This window comes from Erythrolamprus reginae, chromosome 9 (assembly GCF_031021105.1).
Source record: "Erythrolamprus reginae isolate rEryReg1 chromosome 9, rEryReg1.hap1, whole genome shotgun sequence".
Lineage (NCBI taxonomy): Eukaryota > Metazoa > Chordata > Lepidosauria > Squamata > Dipsadidae > Erythrolamprus > Erythrolamprus reginae.
Window position 1 is genome coordinate 173,599 of NC_091958.1, and position 17,485 is coordinate 191,083.

At 57.9% G+C, this 17,485-nt stretch overlaps 3 protein-coding genes across 3 annotated transcripts in view; 2 read left to right on the top strand and 1 right to left on the bottom strand.

Moving 5' to 3' along the window:
* Positions 1-31: 31 nt before the first annotated feature.
* Positions 32-2,473, top strand: NOB1 (NIN1 (RPN12) binding protein 1 homolog). The gene is made up of 9 exons (XM_070761713.1): positions 32-235; positions 310-442; positions 529-662; positions 745-816; positions 934-1,071; positions 1,151-1,336; positions 1,429-1,526; positions 1,608-1,752; positions 1,994-2,473. The coding sequence occupies exons 1-9, from the start codon at positions 173-175 to the stop codon at positions 2,261-2,263; spliced, it is 1,239 nt and encodes a 412-aa protein (XP_070617814.1). The 5' UTR covers positions 32-172; the 3' UTR covers positions 2,264-2,473.
* Positions 2,474-4,004: 1,531 nt separating this feature from the next.
* On the top strand, positions 4,005-6,048 carry NQO1 (NAD(P)H quinone dehydrogenase 1). The gene is given in 6 exon segments (XM_070761619.1): positions 4,005-4,281; positions 4,365-4,495; positions 4,576-4,590; positions 4,592-4,690; positions 4,929-5,030; positions 5,401-6,048. Coding segments are annotated over 6 exon segments (936 nt in total). The 3' UTR covers positions 5,713-6,048.
* A 4,820-nt stretch (positions 6,049-10,868) lies between these two features.
* Positions 10,869-17,485, bottom strand: part of NFAT5 (nuclear factor of activated T cells 5) — a 37,015-nt gene continuing 30,398 nt past the window's right edge. Inside the window, 4 exon segments of the mRNA XM_070761716.1 lie at positions 10,869-12,218; positions 13,546-13,786; positions 14,051-14,469; positions 14,471-16,461. Of these exon segments, the coding sequence (XP_070617817.1) occupies positions 13,554-13,786; positions 14,051-14,469; positions 14,471-16,461 (2,643 nt within the window). The 3' untranslated portion in view covers positions 10,869-12,218; positions 13,546-13,553.

Consider the following 17,485-nt stretch of genomic DNA (forward strand, 5'->3'; position numbering starts at 1 on the left):
GGCGCTTCCGCCTCTGGAGCCTGTCACGTGACGGCGGGTCACCCGGGCACGGCCGGACCAGCGAGCGCAGCGTGGAGGAGCAGAGCGGCCGCAGGGGTGGGAGGGGGGGGAGAACCCACCCGGAAACTGCGGCACTTCCTCCGGCGCCAGGGCCGCTCTAGCCGGGCTCGGGATGGCGGCCGTGGAGCATCTCGTGGCCGACGCCAGCGCCTTCCTGCGGGGGGCGCCGCTCCAGGTGGGCGGGGGGGCAGGCGAGGGGGGGGGGGAAAGCCCCCCTTCCCTCCCCGGTCTAACGCGCTGTCCCCGCAGGAGCTCGGCCGGCGCGTCTACACCACCCGGGAGGTGCTGGCGGAGATCCGGGACCGGGCGGCGAGGCGGCGGGTGGCGGCGCTGCCCTTCCAGCTGCTCCTGCGGGAGCCCCTCCCCGAGCACGTGCGCCGAGGTGAGCGGGGCCCCCCGCGCCCCCCCCGCGCCCTTCACCCCCCCCCCCCTTCTCCGCCTAGCGCGTCTCTCCCGTTGTGCCCGCAGTGAGCGAGTTCGCCAAGCAGACGGGCGACTTCCGCGGCCTCTCCGGCGCCGACCTGCAGGTCCTGGCGCTGACGCTGCAGCTGGAGGCCGAGCACGGCGGCGGGCGCCCCCTGCGGACAGAGCCGCGGCCCCAGGTACGGCGCTTGGGCGGGGAGGGGGCCGGGGGGGGCGGCGGCGGCCTCCCTTCCGCTCACGACCCCCGCCCGGAATCTGCAGGTGCAGCTCAGCTTAACCCGCCGCCACCCCGAAGCCCCGGTGGACGTTCCTGGCTTCCACGCGCCCCCCGAGGTAACTGGCCGGGACGGGCCCTGGCGTGGGGGCCGCCCTTCCGGCCCCCCCCCCCGCTCCCCAGAGGCCGCCGGGCATCCACTGAGATTCATGTTGCCTTTCACTTTCAACCCCGAGGCAAAAGGCCCAGGGAGCGAGGGGATCCCTTTGGCAGCAGGAGCAGATCCGGGAGATCCTGCAGAGCCGGAGTTTTCTTCCTTCCTGTTCTGGAGGACCCCTCTGCCTAACATAGAGGAGGACCTAGAAGGCCTGTTGGTAAGAGATCCGCCCCTGGGGGATTCCTTGACTCGGTGGGCTGGACAGAGATCCTGCCCAGTTGTTTCGCCCTTGGCAGAAAGCAGACCCTCGTCTGTTGGAGGCCGAGGACCCCGAAGGCCAGGAGAGCAGCGGAGAGGACAGTGCCCAGGAGGACGGCTGGATCACGCCGAGGAACATTGAGCAGATCCAGAAGAGCCCCTGCTGGGGGAGCGATCCTGCCAAGGTGCAGGTTGGCTGCATCACCACCGACTTTGCTATGCAGGCAAGCAGGCGAGACCAGGCAGCCCCCTGTTCACCCCGGTTGGGCCCCGCCATGCTCTGACCCCCCCCTGACTTGCCTCCCCCCCCTCCCAGAACGTTCTGCTGCAAATGGGACTACACGTGCTGGCGTTCAATGGCCTGCTGATCCGTCACGCCCGCAGCTACATCCTGCGTTGCCACGGTTGCTTCAGGTATGTGGTTTTCAAACACACAGGCCAGCTACTGCCCTGGAAGCCACGGGGCACTCATGGGGCTGATGTGCTTCTCTCCAGGACAACGTCCAAGATGACCCAGCTCTTCTGCCCCCACTGCGGGAACAAGACCCTGAAGAAGGTGGCCGTGACGGTGGGAGAGGGTGGCAGCCTCCACTTGCATTTTTCCCAGAACCCCAAAGTCCTGAACCCACGCGGCCTCCGGGTGAGTGCCCCCTCCTGGCGGTCTGCTTCTGCCCTTGCCCCTTGAGTGGGGGCTGCCTCTCCTCTCTCCCCTCCCCCATGAGAAGAGCTGGGCCGGGAGCAGCTGGGCCCCCTTAGGCAGCCCCAGTAGACCAGGGAACTGGTTGGGCCGATCAAGGCTCCCCGACTTCTGCAGCCCAGGTGAGGCCATTTCCTCCGGTGGGGGTGGGTGGGCTAACGGCCTGCCGGGCTTGTCTCCCCAGCACTCCCTGCCAGCGCCTCAGGGGGGCAAGCATGCCCGGAACCCCCACCTGACGGAGGACCAGCGCTTCCCCCAGCAGCGGCTCTCCCGCAAGGCCCGGCAGAAGACCAATGCCTTTGACCCCGATTACCTGGCTGGTCTTTCTCCCTTTGCGGAACATGACATTCACAGCCGGGCAGCCAGTCTGCAGATCCGGGATGGGGCGCTGGGGGCGGGCAGGAGGCGGCTGAACCCGAACATGAGTCGCAAGAAGTTTGTGAAAAACAAGTGAGGGAGAGAGGGCAGATGCAGCCCTCCGGCCGTGGGCCAAAGGGCTGTTGTGGGGCAATCCAGGAAGGGCTGCAGGCAAAGTGACTTTTGGAGAAAGTGGACTTGGACTCTCGAGAAGCAGAGCAGCAGCATTTGGAATACAACCGGACTTTCCTCCAATTGTGGCTGTTGTGTAGATGTGGAGAAAATAAATGTGGCTTCTTTCAAGTGATACTTGGTGTAGCTGATGGACACATTTCCCTTTGCTGGTTTCCCCGGTGGCTAGACAGCCCAAGCAGCCCAGAGCTCCTACGTTTTCCTTCCTTTTTTCCATCAGCAACCCAGAATGGATTTGGATGGTGGGAGATGGGCCAGTTTTACCACTTAGCAATGGCCCTTAGACTTATATACCGCTTCACAGTGCTTTCCAGCCCTCTCTAAGCCGTTCACAGAATCAGCCTCTTGCCCCCAACACTCTGGGTCCTCATTTGACCCACCTCAGACGGACGGAAGGCTGAGCCAACCTTGAGCCTGAGGAGATTCGATCTGCCAAACTGCTGGCAGCTGGTGACCAGAGGTAGCCTGCACTCTAGATGTAGCACTGTCAGGTGTAGAACTGCGCTCTAACCACTGTGCCCCCTTGGCTTAGGTTTGTATTGCTTTTCTTCCAAGATGCTCCGACATGCTTCGGTTCAAGACTAAAGTGTGATTTGTGTATCAAATGTGCATCTTGGCCTTCCTAACATTGGCACCCTCCCTCCGGGGTTCTGGCTCTAGGCGTGTGATGAAACAATCCTTCTGGGAATCTCAGCAGATTTGTTTGTCCCACATACTGTAGTTTGATTTTGTCCCTTGAAAGATCACTTGCAAACTGAAGAAAGGAATTAAAACCACGTCTTCCAGCAGTGGGTCCTGTGGCAAAGAATCTTCTGCAAGCTTGCTGTATTTCAGCAGCCACAGGTGGTTTAATGTACAGAACCTGGAAGGCCGTTTTGGAACCCACTAATGCCCAGTTGCCTGGGTTGGCACGCTGGCCTTTTAACTCTGCAACCCCTCCAGTGCAAAAACCAAAATTTTACCCCTTGCTTTGCTTCTGACTGGGGTCTTGGGTGAGCCCAGGCCACAGAGCCCACCAGAATCCGCAGCAAAATAGTAGGCCTTTGTGGGGGCCACTCCATCTTCCTTTGGCTCCTTTCCAAGGACCCACCCTCACCAGACAAGTGGGGCAGAGTTTCCTGCCTGGTGCTGTACCTGCAGTGAGGAAGAACCGATGGACATCTAGATGGAAGAGCCTCCTCTATGGAAGTCTGGCCCCAGAGGACTCTGACCCGGGTGGGAGGTTTCAGGGGTTCACTGGCTTGTGGGGGGGGGGGGGCAGGACCATCCTGCAGCTGGCAGGAAGCCGCCTGTCCCTCTGGGGGGCCTGGCTTCTCCTGTTGTGGAGACCGGCACAGTTGCCAGCGGGGCCTGCGGTCCAAGGGCCCCGGGGAGTCGCTTCTGCTGCCTCTTAATGGCCCCGCTGCTCCTTCCATCGCAGCCGCCCCTGTGGAAGGACACCGAGCTCGGGAAGCAGCCGGCGGCAGAGGCCCTTTGGCAGCGGCATTCGAGCTGCCGGTCCCGGGCTCCGCGGCTCCTGCCGTCCTCGGGAAAGGCGTCCGGGAAGAGGGCCGCCCTCGGGGCAGCTGAGCGGAGGGCCGGGGCTGGCGAAGGGGCGTCCCAGCAGGGGCTCACTCGCTCGCTCGTCCCGCGCCCCCCCCCCTGCCATGGCTGGTAAGTCTCTGCCCCGCCGGGTCCCCCGCCGCCCCGCCGCCCAGACAGCGCCGCCGGGCGGCTGCGGGCGGCGGCTCCCTCCTGCCGCTCTTCCTCTGCCGGCAGCGCGACGGGCACTGGTGGTGCTGGCCCACCAGGAGCGGGGCTCCTTCAACCACGCCTTGCAGCGGGCGGCCGTGGAGGCGCTGGAGCGCGGTGGCTGGAGCGTGGCCGTCTCGGACCTCTACGCGCAGCGCTTCGACCCGGTCCTGTCGCGCGCGGACTTCGCCGGTAACGACGACGCCCCCACCCCGCCCCCTCCCCTGCCCGCCCCTTCCAGCGGCGCCCCGGTAACCGCCGCTCGGCCCCCGCAGGCGACCCCGCCGACCCGCGCCACCTCCGCTACGCCGAGGAGGCCGGGCTGGCCTGGAAGGAAGGCCGCCTCCGCAGCGACATCGTGGCCGAGACGGAGAAGCTGGCGGCCGCCGACCTCGTCGTCTTCCAGGTGGGCGCCGCGCGTCTCCCGGCCGAGGCTCCGTGGGCGCTGTCGGGTGGCCGCTGAGCCGGACTCTGCTTGCCTTGCAGTTCCCGCTGCAGTGGTGCGGGCCCCCCCGCCATCCTGAAGGGCTGGTTCGAGCGCATCCTCGTGCAGGGCTTCGCCTACTCGCCCGGCGCCCTCTACGACCGTGGGCCCTTCCAGGTAGGCGGCGGGGGGGCTGGGGCCAGACGGGGGGGGGCGGGGCACCGGGGCGGGGGGGGGGGCGGGCGGACATGCGCCCACGCCCCCGAAGCGCCCCTCCTGCTGGCCGGAGCCTCGGCGCCCACGGTTGCTGGGGGGGAGGACAGGGCAGAACACCCCCTCCTGTGTCCAGGGTTTGGACCAGGAGAGCCGCGGGGGGGGGGCAGGAGGAGTCCGACGGTGCTGTGTTTGCCTGCAGAAGAAGAAGGCGCTGCTCTCCTTCACCACCGGCGGGGTGGGCTCCATGTACACCCCCGTGGGCATCAACGGGGACATTAACGTCCTGCTCTGGCCGATCCAGGTGAGGGCGGGGGAGGCCCAGAGGACCCTGGGGGGAGGGGGGCTCCTCCTTTCCAAAGGCCAGGAGAGTCCCGGGAGGGAGGGGCTCCTTATTTATTATACTTACAGGCCACCAACTCCTTCCGCACTCTGGGCAGCCCCGCAAGAGCGAAGAGAATTTCGGTGGGGAGGGGGCAAGCGGGCAAAGATAGGCACCGTGTGCCAGTTATGCCGCCGGTGGTTGAGTCCATTTCTGTCGGGATTTCTGCTTATAGTGAAATGACTCTGAAGCCACGGGGGCCTTGTGTGGGCGTGGTAAGGGCTTGGGGGGCACGGGGGGGGGGCTGCAAGAGCCAACGCCAGGGTGGCCCTTCTGGTTCTCCCCCATGCAGAGCGGCACCCTTCATTACTGCGGCTTCCAGGTTTTGGCTCCCCACATTGCTTTCGGCATCGGCCAGCACACGCCGGAGGATGTCCGGTGCGAAATCCTGGAGGGCTGGAAACGGAGACTGGCCGCCATCTGGGAAGAGAAGCCCCTCCGCTTCGCCCCAAGCGGCCTCTTTGGGCTGGAGCTGGCCCAGGGCTTTGTGCTGAAGACCGACGTCCGGGAAGAGCAGGAAAGGGAGAAGTACGGGCTGACCGTTGGCCAGCACCTGGGGAAGCCATTCCCGCCCGACAGCCAGCTCAAAGCCCCGGAGAAGTAACTGCCCCCCTTGGGGAGCCATGAGCCCCATCCCCCACCCTAGGACTCAGCAGGTGCAGGGGAGGGGCCCCGGGACCCAGCTCAGGGGACGTCAGACGGCTCCCCAGCCAGTTCTGTCCTTTCCCTGGGTGGAGGGGTTGGGGGCTTCGATTGCCTGCTGGCGTTGCCCAACACTCGGGGGCCTCTCCTCCTCCTTGCAGAGTTAGGGGGGTGCTGTGGGGGCCTGCTTGCTGAATCCCAAGTCCAGCTGCTGAGACCTAACCTGTCTTCACTGCCCCTCCTCTGTCTGTCTGTAACCATTTAGTGAAATAAAAGCCCAGAATACGGATGGAGGTTGTGTCAATGTTCTGTGGTTAATTTGCCAGACTGTGAAAAAATATTGTGTGGTCCACAGTAGCTACCTCGAGCTGGTCCTCGGTTTATAACAGTCCATTTAGTGACTGTTCAAAGTTACAACGGCACTGGGAAAAAGTGACTGTGGGTTGTTTTAGAAATGGCCAGAAGACACGGGCACAACTGCAATGCAGTGGTGAGATAACTCTGCATGGGCGTAGTGACCACGACTAAAACCTCGGTGTCCAAAACGCCTCTCGGGGCAGTTCCATTTCTATTACCACGAGCACTTGGCAGCCTGCACTCCATAAAGCAGAACAAGAGGCTCCATCTTGGTTGGCAGCTGCCACGTCGAAAGGCCAACGCAGGCCACGTTCAGGAGGTCATGGAGCCTCCTAGACTTTGTCCCCGCAGAAGGGTCTCCCTCCCCCGCCCCACTTTGCCCAGAGAGAAATCTGCACTTCTCCCAAGGCTTGACCAGGGGGGGAAGTGTCCCCATGCCGCCCTGCCCGGAGCCTCTGCCTGAGCGTGAGAGCCAGGCCCCCTGTGAAACTCAGGGAACGGATGCTCTTAAACGGGAGGGGTTGGACACAACAGCACAACGGTCACACACCATGAAATGAAAACTTTCAAAGTTTTATTCTGGACTGCAGCTGTGTACAGAAATATAGTTGCAAGTATACAAATTGAAGCAAAATATCTCTTTAATATCCAACAAGTTATCACAGAAGAGCTAAAAAAACAAATGCAAACGAAGTCCCCCACCCCACCCCACCCCTGCCCCTCCAATAGAATACATGGAAAATTGGTTATCAGTGCTCTGAGAAACCCACCGACACAAGCCAGGGATACACAAATGCACAATGGGCCAAATCAGGCTACATTCACATTGCAGGGTCTGGGAGGGGCTGCTCAGTGGCTGCTTGATCTCTGCCCTGCCCAAAGGAAAGCAGGAAGTAAGTAAGAGGAAGGGAAGTAGGGGGCCACCAGAAGAAGGCTCCGTTTCCCAGCATCCAGGCGGCTTCCCTGGCAAGGTGACTGGCGCTCTGGGGAAGCCAGGGCACAGGGGGGGAGGGCTCTCCTGCATTCACCAAGCCTTTGGCTTTCCCACGGAGGGGGCTGCTGCATTTATGGCAGAGGGGAAGGGAGGCAGGCAGAAGTCTAGCTGAAAAAGAACCTGGTGCTTGCAAAGGCTGGGGGCCACTCCCACCTGTGACTGACTCTTGGGGGTGGGGGTTTCAGACTGGGGGGAAAGGTTTCTCCTGCTCCTGAGGGGGAATGACCAGCCCCAAGTCACCGAGGAGTGGGCTTTAGACTAAGCTGGAACTAGAATTCACAAGCTCCAGGTTCCTAGCCAGAAATCTCAATGGCTTTCTAGTTAGATATCACTGGGTCTAATACAAATTCTGTGTTATTTCAGGATAGTAACATAATCAAGTTATGAAATGAAATTATGGAAGATTTAACTAAGAAAGAAGTTGTAATTCACACAGCTTTGAAGAATCTTTGTGAGAATACATCATTATTATTTTATTTATTTATTTGGTTGGATTTCTATGCCGCCCTTCTCTGCAGACTAACTAGAATCAAATAATCCTGGTTTTGAAAAATGTTTTCTTAAAAACCAGCAGCAAATAATTTTATTTAGATTTGTGTGGCAAGCAATCAAGGGTTAAATTCAAAATTCTGCATGAGGGAAAAGGTAGGGAGCATTAGGGTTGCTTGACTTCATATCTGCATGAAATGATGGTTCTTGATGAGAAAATATATATGGTCATAATCTGACGCTTGTTTGCTGTGGGCTTTTATTGTAGCATAACCTTACAAGAATATGTAATAGGGAAAATCTATGGAGATTCTCGGTCATCCAGGTCAGACTTTGTGGGGTCCAGTTACCTCTTGAAGAAAACACCTTTGGGATAATAGAGGAAAAATGTATAAACTTTTCTTAAGATTTGAAACAGAAAACGAACAAGTTGACAAAATAGTCTGTTAATTTTGGATATAACTTGGAGATCAGTATCGGGAGAAAATCTGGGTTATTAGAAACCTAGAAGATTGAGGGCAGAAAAAGACCCCCTGGTCCATCTCGTCTGCCCTTATACTACTTCCCGTATTTTATCTTAGGATGGATATATGTTTATCCCAGGCATGTTTACATTCAGTCACTGTGGATTTACCAACCACGTCTGCTGGGAGTTTGTTCCAAGGATCTACTACTCTTTCAGTCAAATAATATTTTCTCACGTTGCTTCTGATCTTTCCCCCAGCTCACCTCAGATTTTGCCCCCGTGTTCTCGTGCTCACTTTCCTATTAAAAACACTTCCCTCCTGGACCTTATTTAACCCTTTAACGTATTTAAATGCTTCGATCATGTCCCCCCTTTCCCTTCTGTCCTCCAGACTATACAATTGGTGTTAAATTTACATTGTTATAAATCTAAGGGGTTTTTTAAAAATAAAATGATTGATTATTGGTATAAGAGACCAGGAAAGTTATCCAAAAATATAAAAGTATTTCAAAGTAGTGTTAAAAATGTTAAAAACACGAGAGGCTAATTTATCATGCATTGATAAAGTGATATAGTGTTATGTATGGTATGCTTGTGTTGTATGTTTTTTAAAATAATGGGGTTTTTAGATATTTTTAAAATATTAGATTTGTTTATTGTATACTGTTTTATTGTTATTGTGAGCCGCCCCGAGTCTAATAAATAAAATTGACTTGTGACAAAGCCAATAAAACTTTGGATACAAATTCACGCAACAATGCAAAGGATCTTAAAAGATCCCTATTTCAAAGAAATCGGGGCTCTCTTCAGTCAGCCTCATGGAGAATGAATTAGGAGAAACACAGGGCAGACTGAGCCTATAGATGGTAATTGCAGCAAGATTACCCCAGGCACAAATACATGCAGTGGAAGGTAAATGGGATTAGCAGAAATGGCAAACCTGACTCTACAGTATTTAGTCATAGAAAAAAACGCCTTTTTCCGAATGACTGGAGACCTTCTGGACTTTTTGCTGAAAGAATAAATGAAACGATGCTTTATGGGTTTGAAGATCAAGCCAGGAGTGGACTAAACAAGGGACTGAGAAATTATACATTTTGTGATATATATCTAAGGAGAGATTATTATTGTTGCAAAGAAAAGTAATTAAATTATTTTTTCTCCCTTTCTTGCACTTTCTTTTTTCTTTCAATTTGCCTTTTATTCTACAGGTAGGACCACAACTGAGACCAGAATTTCCATGGCTAAGAGTGGCAATTGTCAATGGAATCACACCCGATTTTACCACCTTTTCTGCCATGCTTGTCAAGCCAATCACATTCTTGTTCAACTCACAAGTGGGCTGGGGAGATCTTGAGCCGGTGGCCAGGGCTGGAATGTTGACCATGTGACCCTGGCCGGTGTGAGGACCGCTTGCAAATCACTTTTCTCAGTGCTAAACGGAAGGATGTGAGCCAAGGGCGGCCTGTATGGGGAAACTCTTAATATAAACTTTAACGAAGGGGACGCACTGCCTTTTAAAAGACTGCACTTTCTTTTAAATGGTAATCTTCTTCCTGGGGCTTGTAACCACGAAGCCTCACCTAGTTTTACCAATGAGTGCCACAATCCCTGCTTTAGCTAGGGAGCCCGACGTAGCAGGCAGGGAAGGGCTGCCTCCCCCCCCCCCCAAGAGAAGACGGACCCTTCTTCCCCGCCAGCCTTCTCATTCCTCAGTGTCCCTCGCGGTCCTTCTGCCTGGAAGCAGCCAGGTGGGGAATGAATGCTGCCTTTGTGCGGAAGCGGCCAGGGGCAGGGCTGGCCCACAGAGAGCAGGGGCACAGGTGTAGGACCAGCCTCGGCCAGCGACTGAGCAGCCCCTTTGCTCCAAAAAGATACATTTGGTAACCAAATCACATATCCAAAACGTTGCACATTTAAATATTGACCTAAAGGAAAAATAAAAACCAACCAACCAACGATCAGTTTCACCATTTTGCACCAACAGTGATGCTGATGTCACCGAGGGGGGGCAAGGGGATCGGGGCAGAACCTCGGTTCCAGGAAGGGTTGGTCCCGGGTGCCTCAGCATTGGTCCCAAGCAGCTCACCCACCCCCCTTCAGAGGGGACCCTCAGGAGGCCTCTTAACAAGGAGCTGGTCTCAGGCTGTGACACGTCCCCCACCCCCCGAAAAAGCTCACGGGCTCCGGGACTTCTGCCCCCTCCCCTCTGCCTCCCCGTAATTCCCTCCACACGTGCAGAGCTCTTTCTCAGCATCAGAATTGGGCTCAAAAAAGGGAAGGCAGCAGAGGGTGTTAGTGTTATAAATTAAAAAGCCAACAAAAATGTTAGACATTAACAGAGAATAAAAGCGGAATCAAATCCCAGCTTTTAAGAAGCCACCCCAAGGGACTCCCCTGCCAAGTTCCCCCCCCTCCCCCCCCCCCCCCCCCGCAGGAGACCCTTCCTCCCTCGGGCAGGGAGCTGCCTCCACGGCCAGCCAGCACCGACCGAATGGCCAGACCAAGAAGGAAGCCCTGCCCCACAAAGGTCACAGAAACACTCCATGAAGATTTGACAGACCCCTCCCCTCTCCCCCATAAACAGACACCACGTGGTGGGAGAAGAGACTATGAACTCACACGCGTGCCACAAAAACCTGTGGCAAGAAGAATATATGTGTGTGAACATATGTGTGTGTAATTTATATAAATATATATATATAATCAGCAAAAATATTATATATATATATATATATACATATACATATATACACATACACACATACACACAGACAGATATACACACGCCAATGTACTCCTCTAGTACAAATAGCAAAATAGTTTATCATTTACTAAATACAAAATAGAGCTTTCCAAAAAATGAAACACACATTAGATATAAACCATCCAAAACTTGAACGACTGAAAACCGTATTCAAAATTAAAGGACCTCGAGTGGGTCTCTTTCTGGAAAGTTCCCTTCATATCGGCAAAAGAGCCTGTACGACTGAAAACGCAGCCCACACGTCTTGGGACCGGACACACGGACCACGGGCAGGGGAAACGGGCCGGCACAGCGTGCGAAAGACGCCGCCACAGCCAGGCACATGAGGGAGACGTCGAGTGACCCTCGTCCCAACCCAGAAGACGCAGGAGGGCCGGGGCGGACTCAGAGCAGCCCCCGAGGTCAGCCTGGAGTGGCCGATCGCCCCAGGCCGTGATGGACACGAAGGAGGCCTGCAGGCCAGGACCACGCAGCCTGGGCCGCCGGGGCCTTTCCCGCGATGCCGCTCCCCGCCCGTGGCTTCAAAAGGGAGCTCAGAGAAGGCCCTGTGTCCCCAGCACGGAGCCTCCACCTCCCAGCCGTGGCAACGGTGTCCAAGCAACCCAAGCTCTACTCTTCCTGCCTTCCACTCACCACCAGCGATTTCGTTTCCTGGACTCCTGGTCCTCGGGATATTTAAACAGGAGGGTGGGGGCCTCCAACGAGAAGCTTTAAGAGTCGGCCACCATTGGAGCGAAGCAAACTCCGGAAAGAGCCCTTCGGCCAGCAGCCGCCTCCTTCTGAGAAGGGAGAACCGCAGGGCACTGAGGTCGCTTGCGCCCGGCCCCATCCGAGGCGACACCCCCCCCAGCTCTCCCCCTCCCCGGGGGCTCCCCCACCACTTGGATGGGGGCGGCTGTGGCTGCTTCAGGGCCCAATCCAGACATGCACATTTCCCCACCTGACACGGGGTGGGACTCACAGCATATGCACAGAAGATGTGTGCCATGCCACTCGAGCAGCATTTGTCCACGGAGACCATTCCCATATCTGGCCACAAACCGTGGGGAACCGTCAAATGACTGAGGACACAGGAAATGTACCCAGAGACTCGTGAAAGCTAGAAAAAGACCGGGAGGGGCAGCGCCCAATGTCCTTGCCTTGTGCTGACAGGTGGCAGCCGGACTCAGCCTCCCTTCCAGACCTGGGGGTGGGGATCACAGTCCAAGCCATGCCTGGACAACGCAAAGCGTGGCTCTGCCCCCCGCCCCCCCACCTTCAGCAGAACTTCCAGAGCGGTCGTCTTCCAAAGCGAGCAGGAAGGTGTTGCTTTCGGCCGTCTTTCAACAGAGAAGACACTAAACTCCAGAGTCACCAGAGAGAATGGCCTCTGTCCAGTGCAGGGTTTCTGAATGTCTGGAAGAAAACAGAGAGACACTTATGGACAACACAAAGACTCGCCCTCCTCCCCGTGTGCTCAGCAGCCTTCAGCCAGAGGGGGTTCTCCACGAAAGGGCACTCCGCAAAAGCCTCCCTCCGGATCAAAAGGGGGCCTAGCCCAGCACTCTCTCAAGGGCCCCTCCACCCCCCTCTAGGCTCACGGCCTTCACAGACTCCTGCAGCCGCACCAGAGCTGCTTCCGTCTGCTCCGGCTCTGGTGCCAGCTGGACACAGCCTGCCCCCCTGTGACAAGTGGCCTGGGATTCTTTGGAGCTGGGGGAGCAAAGCTGTGGGATCGGCTCCCTACAGTTTGGAGTCGGGATCTTCCGGGCTCTTCAGGCCGCTAAGCAGGCCAGGCTCCTCCATTTGTTTCTATAATTGATTAGCTGCCCATCTTACCCCAAGGCAACTCTGAGTGGCCAACCATATGAGCAGATAAAATTATTTTATTTATTTATTTATTTTGTCCAATACACAATGAGGGTTTTGGTGGGCAAATATCCATATACACATAGTAAAATACATGATGAAGGTTATAGAGGAGATACTCATAGTAAAATATATCAATGAAAGAATAGAAGAAGAGATAGAGGAATAGAAGAAAGGGATAGGAGGTATAGGAGAGCAACAGGACAGGGGACGGAAGGCACTCCAGGGCACTTGTACTTATACTAAACCTAATGAAATATAAATATAATACTATAAAAAATCCGGATAGCTCTAAGGTGGGGAGGGGCGAGAAGGGGGTGGGGGCTCTTGTTAGTCTATTAACCACCCCAACACTGAAGCCCCTCCAGGTCTCTTTAGGCCCTTGCCCAAAATCAGGAGGGTTGGCGGGAGGCGAGGCGTCCCAGAGGGTGGGCGCAACGGCCGGGAAGGCCACTCCCCCTGGGGTCAGACGGTCCTTCCAGGAGCCCGGACCCAAGTGGCAATCATTGCTTCTCTGAAGGAGGAGGTTATGCCGTGGCTTTGAAGGGGGCAGCAATGTAAAGGACGGGGCTGGTGGAATCAATGACAGATCCCTTCCACTCGGGGCTGGGGCCCCATAAGGTTAAATTGGTGCTGTCCTAGCTGTAATGACCGAGACACTCCCCACCACCCAGAGCTTTCTAAGCAAGACCCCGCCTTTCCTTCCAGAGAACCCCAAAACCAGGGCCTGTGCTCAATCGGCTCCCAAGGCCACCATTGACCCCCCCCTCCCCCCCTCCCCAGGCAAACAGCCGCTGCGCAGAGAATGCCACCCGCCCTCCAGTTGCCTTCATTCAGCCCTTCTCCTGCAGCTGAAGGGAAGGTCCTGGCTTACTTCGCTTGTTAGAAGGAGCCAGCCATGGCGTCGCTCCCCCGGTTCTGCAGGGACACCAGCAAGTCATCAATCTTCTTCATGTTCTGGTTGGTGGCCATTGCAGAAGAAATCTGAGGACTCTCGGACATTTGCTGGGACAGGAGCGCTGTGACGGACGGCTGGGCCTCGTTCTGCCCCTGGCTGAGGGTCATCATCTGCTCGGACACGGAACCCGGCCCAGATGTTAAGAGCTGCCCACAACCTGCTGAAGAAACAAGGTTCCAACCTCACATCTGGATCAGGGCTGAAGGCCAACATGGTCTTGCAAGCATCACCCAGAGCAGAGCGAGAACTAAACAGAACCGTGACTTTCAACCCACGTAGTTACAATGCCCATAAAACCCCTTTTTGCTTTGAATCAAGGCCGGGTCTCTGCTTTCACAGCCCGGGTAGCTAAAGCGCAAGGCCAAGCTTAGAGGCCGGCCGGCCAGGGGAAACCGCTGCTCTCCCCCCCCCTCAGACTTACGGTCTTGGATGCCAAAGAGGAACATCCCGGCGGTCTGTGGGGACGAGGCGGAGGGGTTCTGCAGCTGGCTCAGGGCACCCCCAGCAGAGGCTGCGTGGAACAAGGAGGCTGCCTGCTGCTGCTGCTGGGCGGGCGAGGGGCCGTCCTGGAGGTTTGGCAAGCTGCCCTGGGAGGAGGAGGAGGAGGAGGGAGGGTAGAGGGGGGGCTGCTGCAGCTCCTGCTGGCCCATGTTGCTCCGCAGGGCCGAGAGGGAAGCCGAGGAGAGGAAGAGGGTGACCGGCTGCTCCTGGGCGCCCGGGGACCCCTGGACCAGCTGCACCTGGGGGGAGCCGTGGAATAGGCCCGGGGGCTGCTGGGGGGGCTCGGCCTGGCTGGAGCCCGAACTCTGACCCTGGAACTGCTCGTGACCCCTCTGCGGGGTGGAAGAGAGCCTGGCTCTGCTGCTGCTGCTGCTCCTGGCCGCTCCTGGCGCTGGGGCTGGGGCTGAAGAGCAGCGCTGGCTTCTGGGAGGCCATGGAGCCCAGGGCATTCTGGCTGCTGAACTGCAGGCTTTGCTGGTGCTGCTGGTGCTCTTGGGCGGAGGCACTGTTCTGGAGAGCCACCAGGGGGTGCTGCTGAGCCTGGAAAAGGGGCCCCTGTGGGCCGGGAGGCACTCCGGAGGGAGGGAGGGGGCCGAGGGTGACCTGGGCCTGGAAGAGGCCCTGGTGCTGCTCCTGGGCGAGCAGGGGGCCCTGGAGGTGGGTCTGCTGCTGCGGCTGCTGGAAGGGGGGCTGCTGCTCCGTTCTGGCCGGGCCTTGCAAGGGAGAGAGAGAGCTCGGGGTGGCGAAGAACGGCATCGGCTCCTCTGGCGCCACGGAGGAGCCCAGCGCACCCTGGGAGAGAAACAGGCCGCCCGCCTGCTGGTCCGCCACGACTCCGAGGCTCCCCTGGGAGTGGAACATGGGCTGCTGCAGCTGCTCAGAGGAAGAGGCCGCCCTCTGGCCGTGGAAGAGAGAGCCGGGGGTCTCCTGGGCAAGGCTCTGGGGGTCCCCAAGGGGGCTCTGGGAGTGGAACAGCTGAGGCTGGGAGTGGGCTGCCGGGGGCAAGAAACTGCCTGCCTGGAGGGAGAGCACCTCTCCGCCCTGCTGGAAGAGCCCCCCGCTCGGCTGCTGGGCCCCGGGGCCCTGGACGGCAGCCATCATGTCCTCCGAGGAAGGGAACAGGGCCACCTGGGCGCGGCTCTCCCCGCCGTGCTGCAGCTGGACCATGGCCTGGAACACGGTGCTCGGCATCTGCTCAGCCGGTCCCGAGGCTTCCTTGCCTTCCACAGAGCCCGGAGCAGGGAACATGGCGGGGCCTCCGGGGGCCACACACTCCCGCTGCTGCTCCTGCTGCGCCCCCCCCGGAGTGCCGGCCTCGTTGCTGGAGACGCTGGTGGGGGAGAAGAGCTCGCACTGCATTGGCAGGTCTTCGCTGGCTGACAGGCCGCCCATCAAATGGGGAGGGGGCGGGTACGCTGGGGACTGCTGGATGCTCCCATTTCCAGTGGAGGAGGAGGAGGAGGAGGAAGAGGAGGCGAACAAGTCGGAGGGCATGTGGCTGGGGGCCTGGCAAAGGCCTTGCTGCATGTCCATCACCATCGTGGCAGAGGTCTCCATCGCCTGGGCCTGCTGCTGGCCAGCCAGCGAAGTCTCCAGGTGCAAGGCCTCGGTCCGGCCGGGGAGAAGGTCTTCCGCCCGTGAGTGGACGGGGTCTGGTGAAGAGAACATGCCCTGGTTGACTCCATTCTGGATTTGGCTGACCTGCTGGAAGATCTCTGCGTTGAGCTGCTCTTGAACGTCCTCACTCTCGGAGCCGGAGAAGAGGACCGAGGAGAGCTGCTGTTGGGCTTCCAGCACCTGCTGGACCAGGTCGAGGTTTCTGCTGCTGTTGCCACCACCACCAGGGCCACCAGGGCTGGACTGGAAACTCCCTGCCTGCAGCTGCTGGATGGTGCTCTGGAGCTGGCTGACCCCGCCGGCCGAGGAGAACAGGCTCGAGGGGGGGAGCTGCTGCTGCTGCTGCTGCTGCAGGGCCTGGCTGGACTCCTGGAGGGGAGGAGGCTGCTGGGACAAAGCCATGGCGGTGCTGCCGTCCGGCTGCAAGGCCTCTCTGGAGGGAGGCTCCCTCAAGGGGAACTGCGGGCTCTGCTGCAGGAGGGCGTCGCTGTTCTGCAGCTGGCTCGGAGCAGAGGCGGCTGGGAAGCTGCCGGGCTGCACCAGGTCCGGAGCCTGGAGGGCAGGCCGGCTCTCAGCGGGATACTTGGGCTGCAGGGGCTGCTCTTCCATCTCTGGGGCTAAATGGGGAGCAGAGGAGGAGAAAGGGCCGTTCCCCAAGATGCTGGACATCGTGGTCTCCAAAGTTGCTTGAGACGGCCCGATGGTGCTGGCTGTCTGGAGAGAAAGAGGCAGACGCAGCGGTGAGGTTGAGGATGTTCACTGCCTGACGATCACTCAGGGAGAGAAATAAAACTGTCCTGAATTCTACACTATATACTTGCTACTGATTTCACCCCCAATTTTTAGAAATCCATTCCTTACACCATTCATTTGCAATGTTATGAACACCACCAAGTAGAAGAAAGTGGTACCTCGTGATACGAACATTTCGAGATACGAACCAGGGGTTTGGAAATTTTTTGCCTCTTCATACGAACTTTTTTCGACTTACGAACCCACCACAGATTGCAAAATGGCGCTCTGCTGGGCGCCACCGCCCGGCTGTCACCTTTTAAAACAGCCGGGGGGCTTCTCGGCGTTCTCCCGAACCTGAACCCAAACTTTTCAGGTTCGGCAGGCCGCCGAGAAGTGCTGCTGCCCAGCTGTCACCTTCTGAAACAGCCGGGGGGCTTCTTGGCGTTCTCCCGAACACCGAGCCCGGAAGTTCGGCAAAAGTTCAGGTTCAGGTTCCGGAGGCCGCCGAGAAGCGCCTGGCTGTTTCAGAAGAAACGTGGCCTGCAGGAAGAACGTCTTCGTGACGTCAAAGCTCCGCCCATGGGATTCCCTATTGGGATTCCCCACCTCCGTTTCAGCCTCCAGATCAGCCGAAAACACCGCTGCCGATTGCAAAAACGACACTCTGCCAGGCACCGCCACTCAGCTGTAACCTTCTGAAACAGCCGGGCGCTTCTCCATGGCCTCCAGAACCCGAACCCAAACTTTTGCCGAACTTACAGGTTCAGCGTTCAGGAGAACGCCGAGAAGCCCCCCAGCTGTTTCAGAAGGTGACAGCCGGGCGGCAGCGCTGCTCAGCGGCCTCCCGAACCCGAAAAGTTCAGGTTTGGGAAAATGCCGAGAAGCCCCCCGGCTGTTTTAAAAGGTGACAGCCGGGCGGCGGCACCCAGCGGAGCACCATTTTGCAATTCCCCCCCCCCCCTGCACGCATTAATCGCTTTTACCTTGTTTCCTATGGGAAACA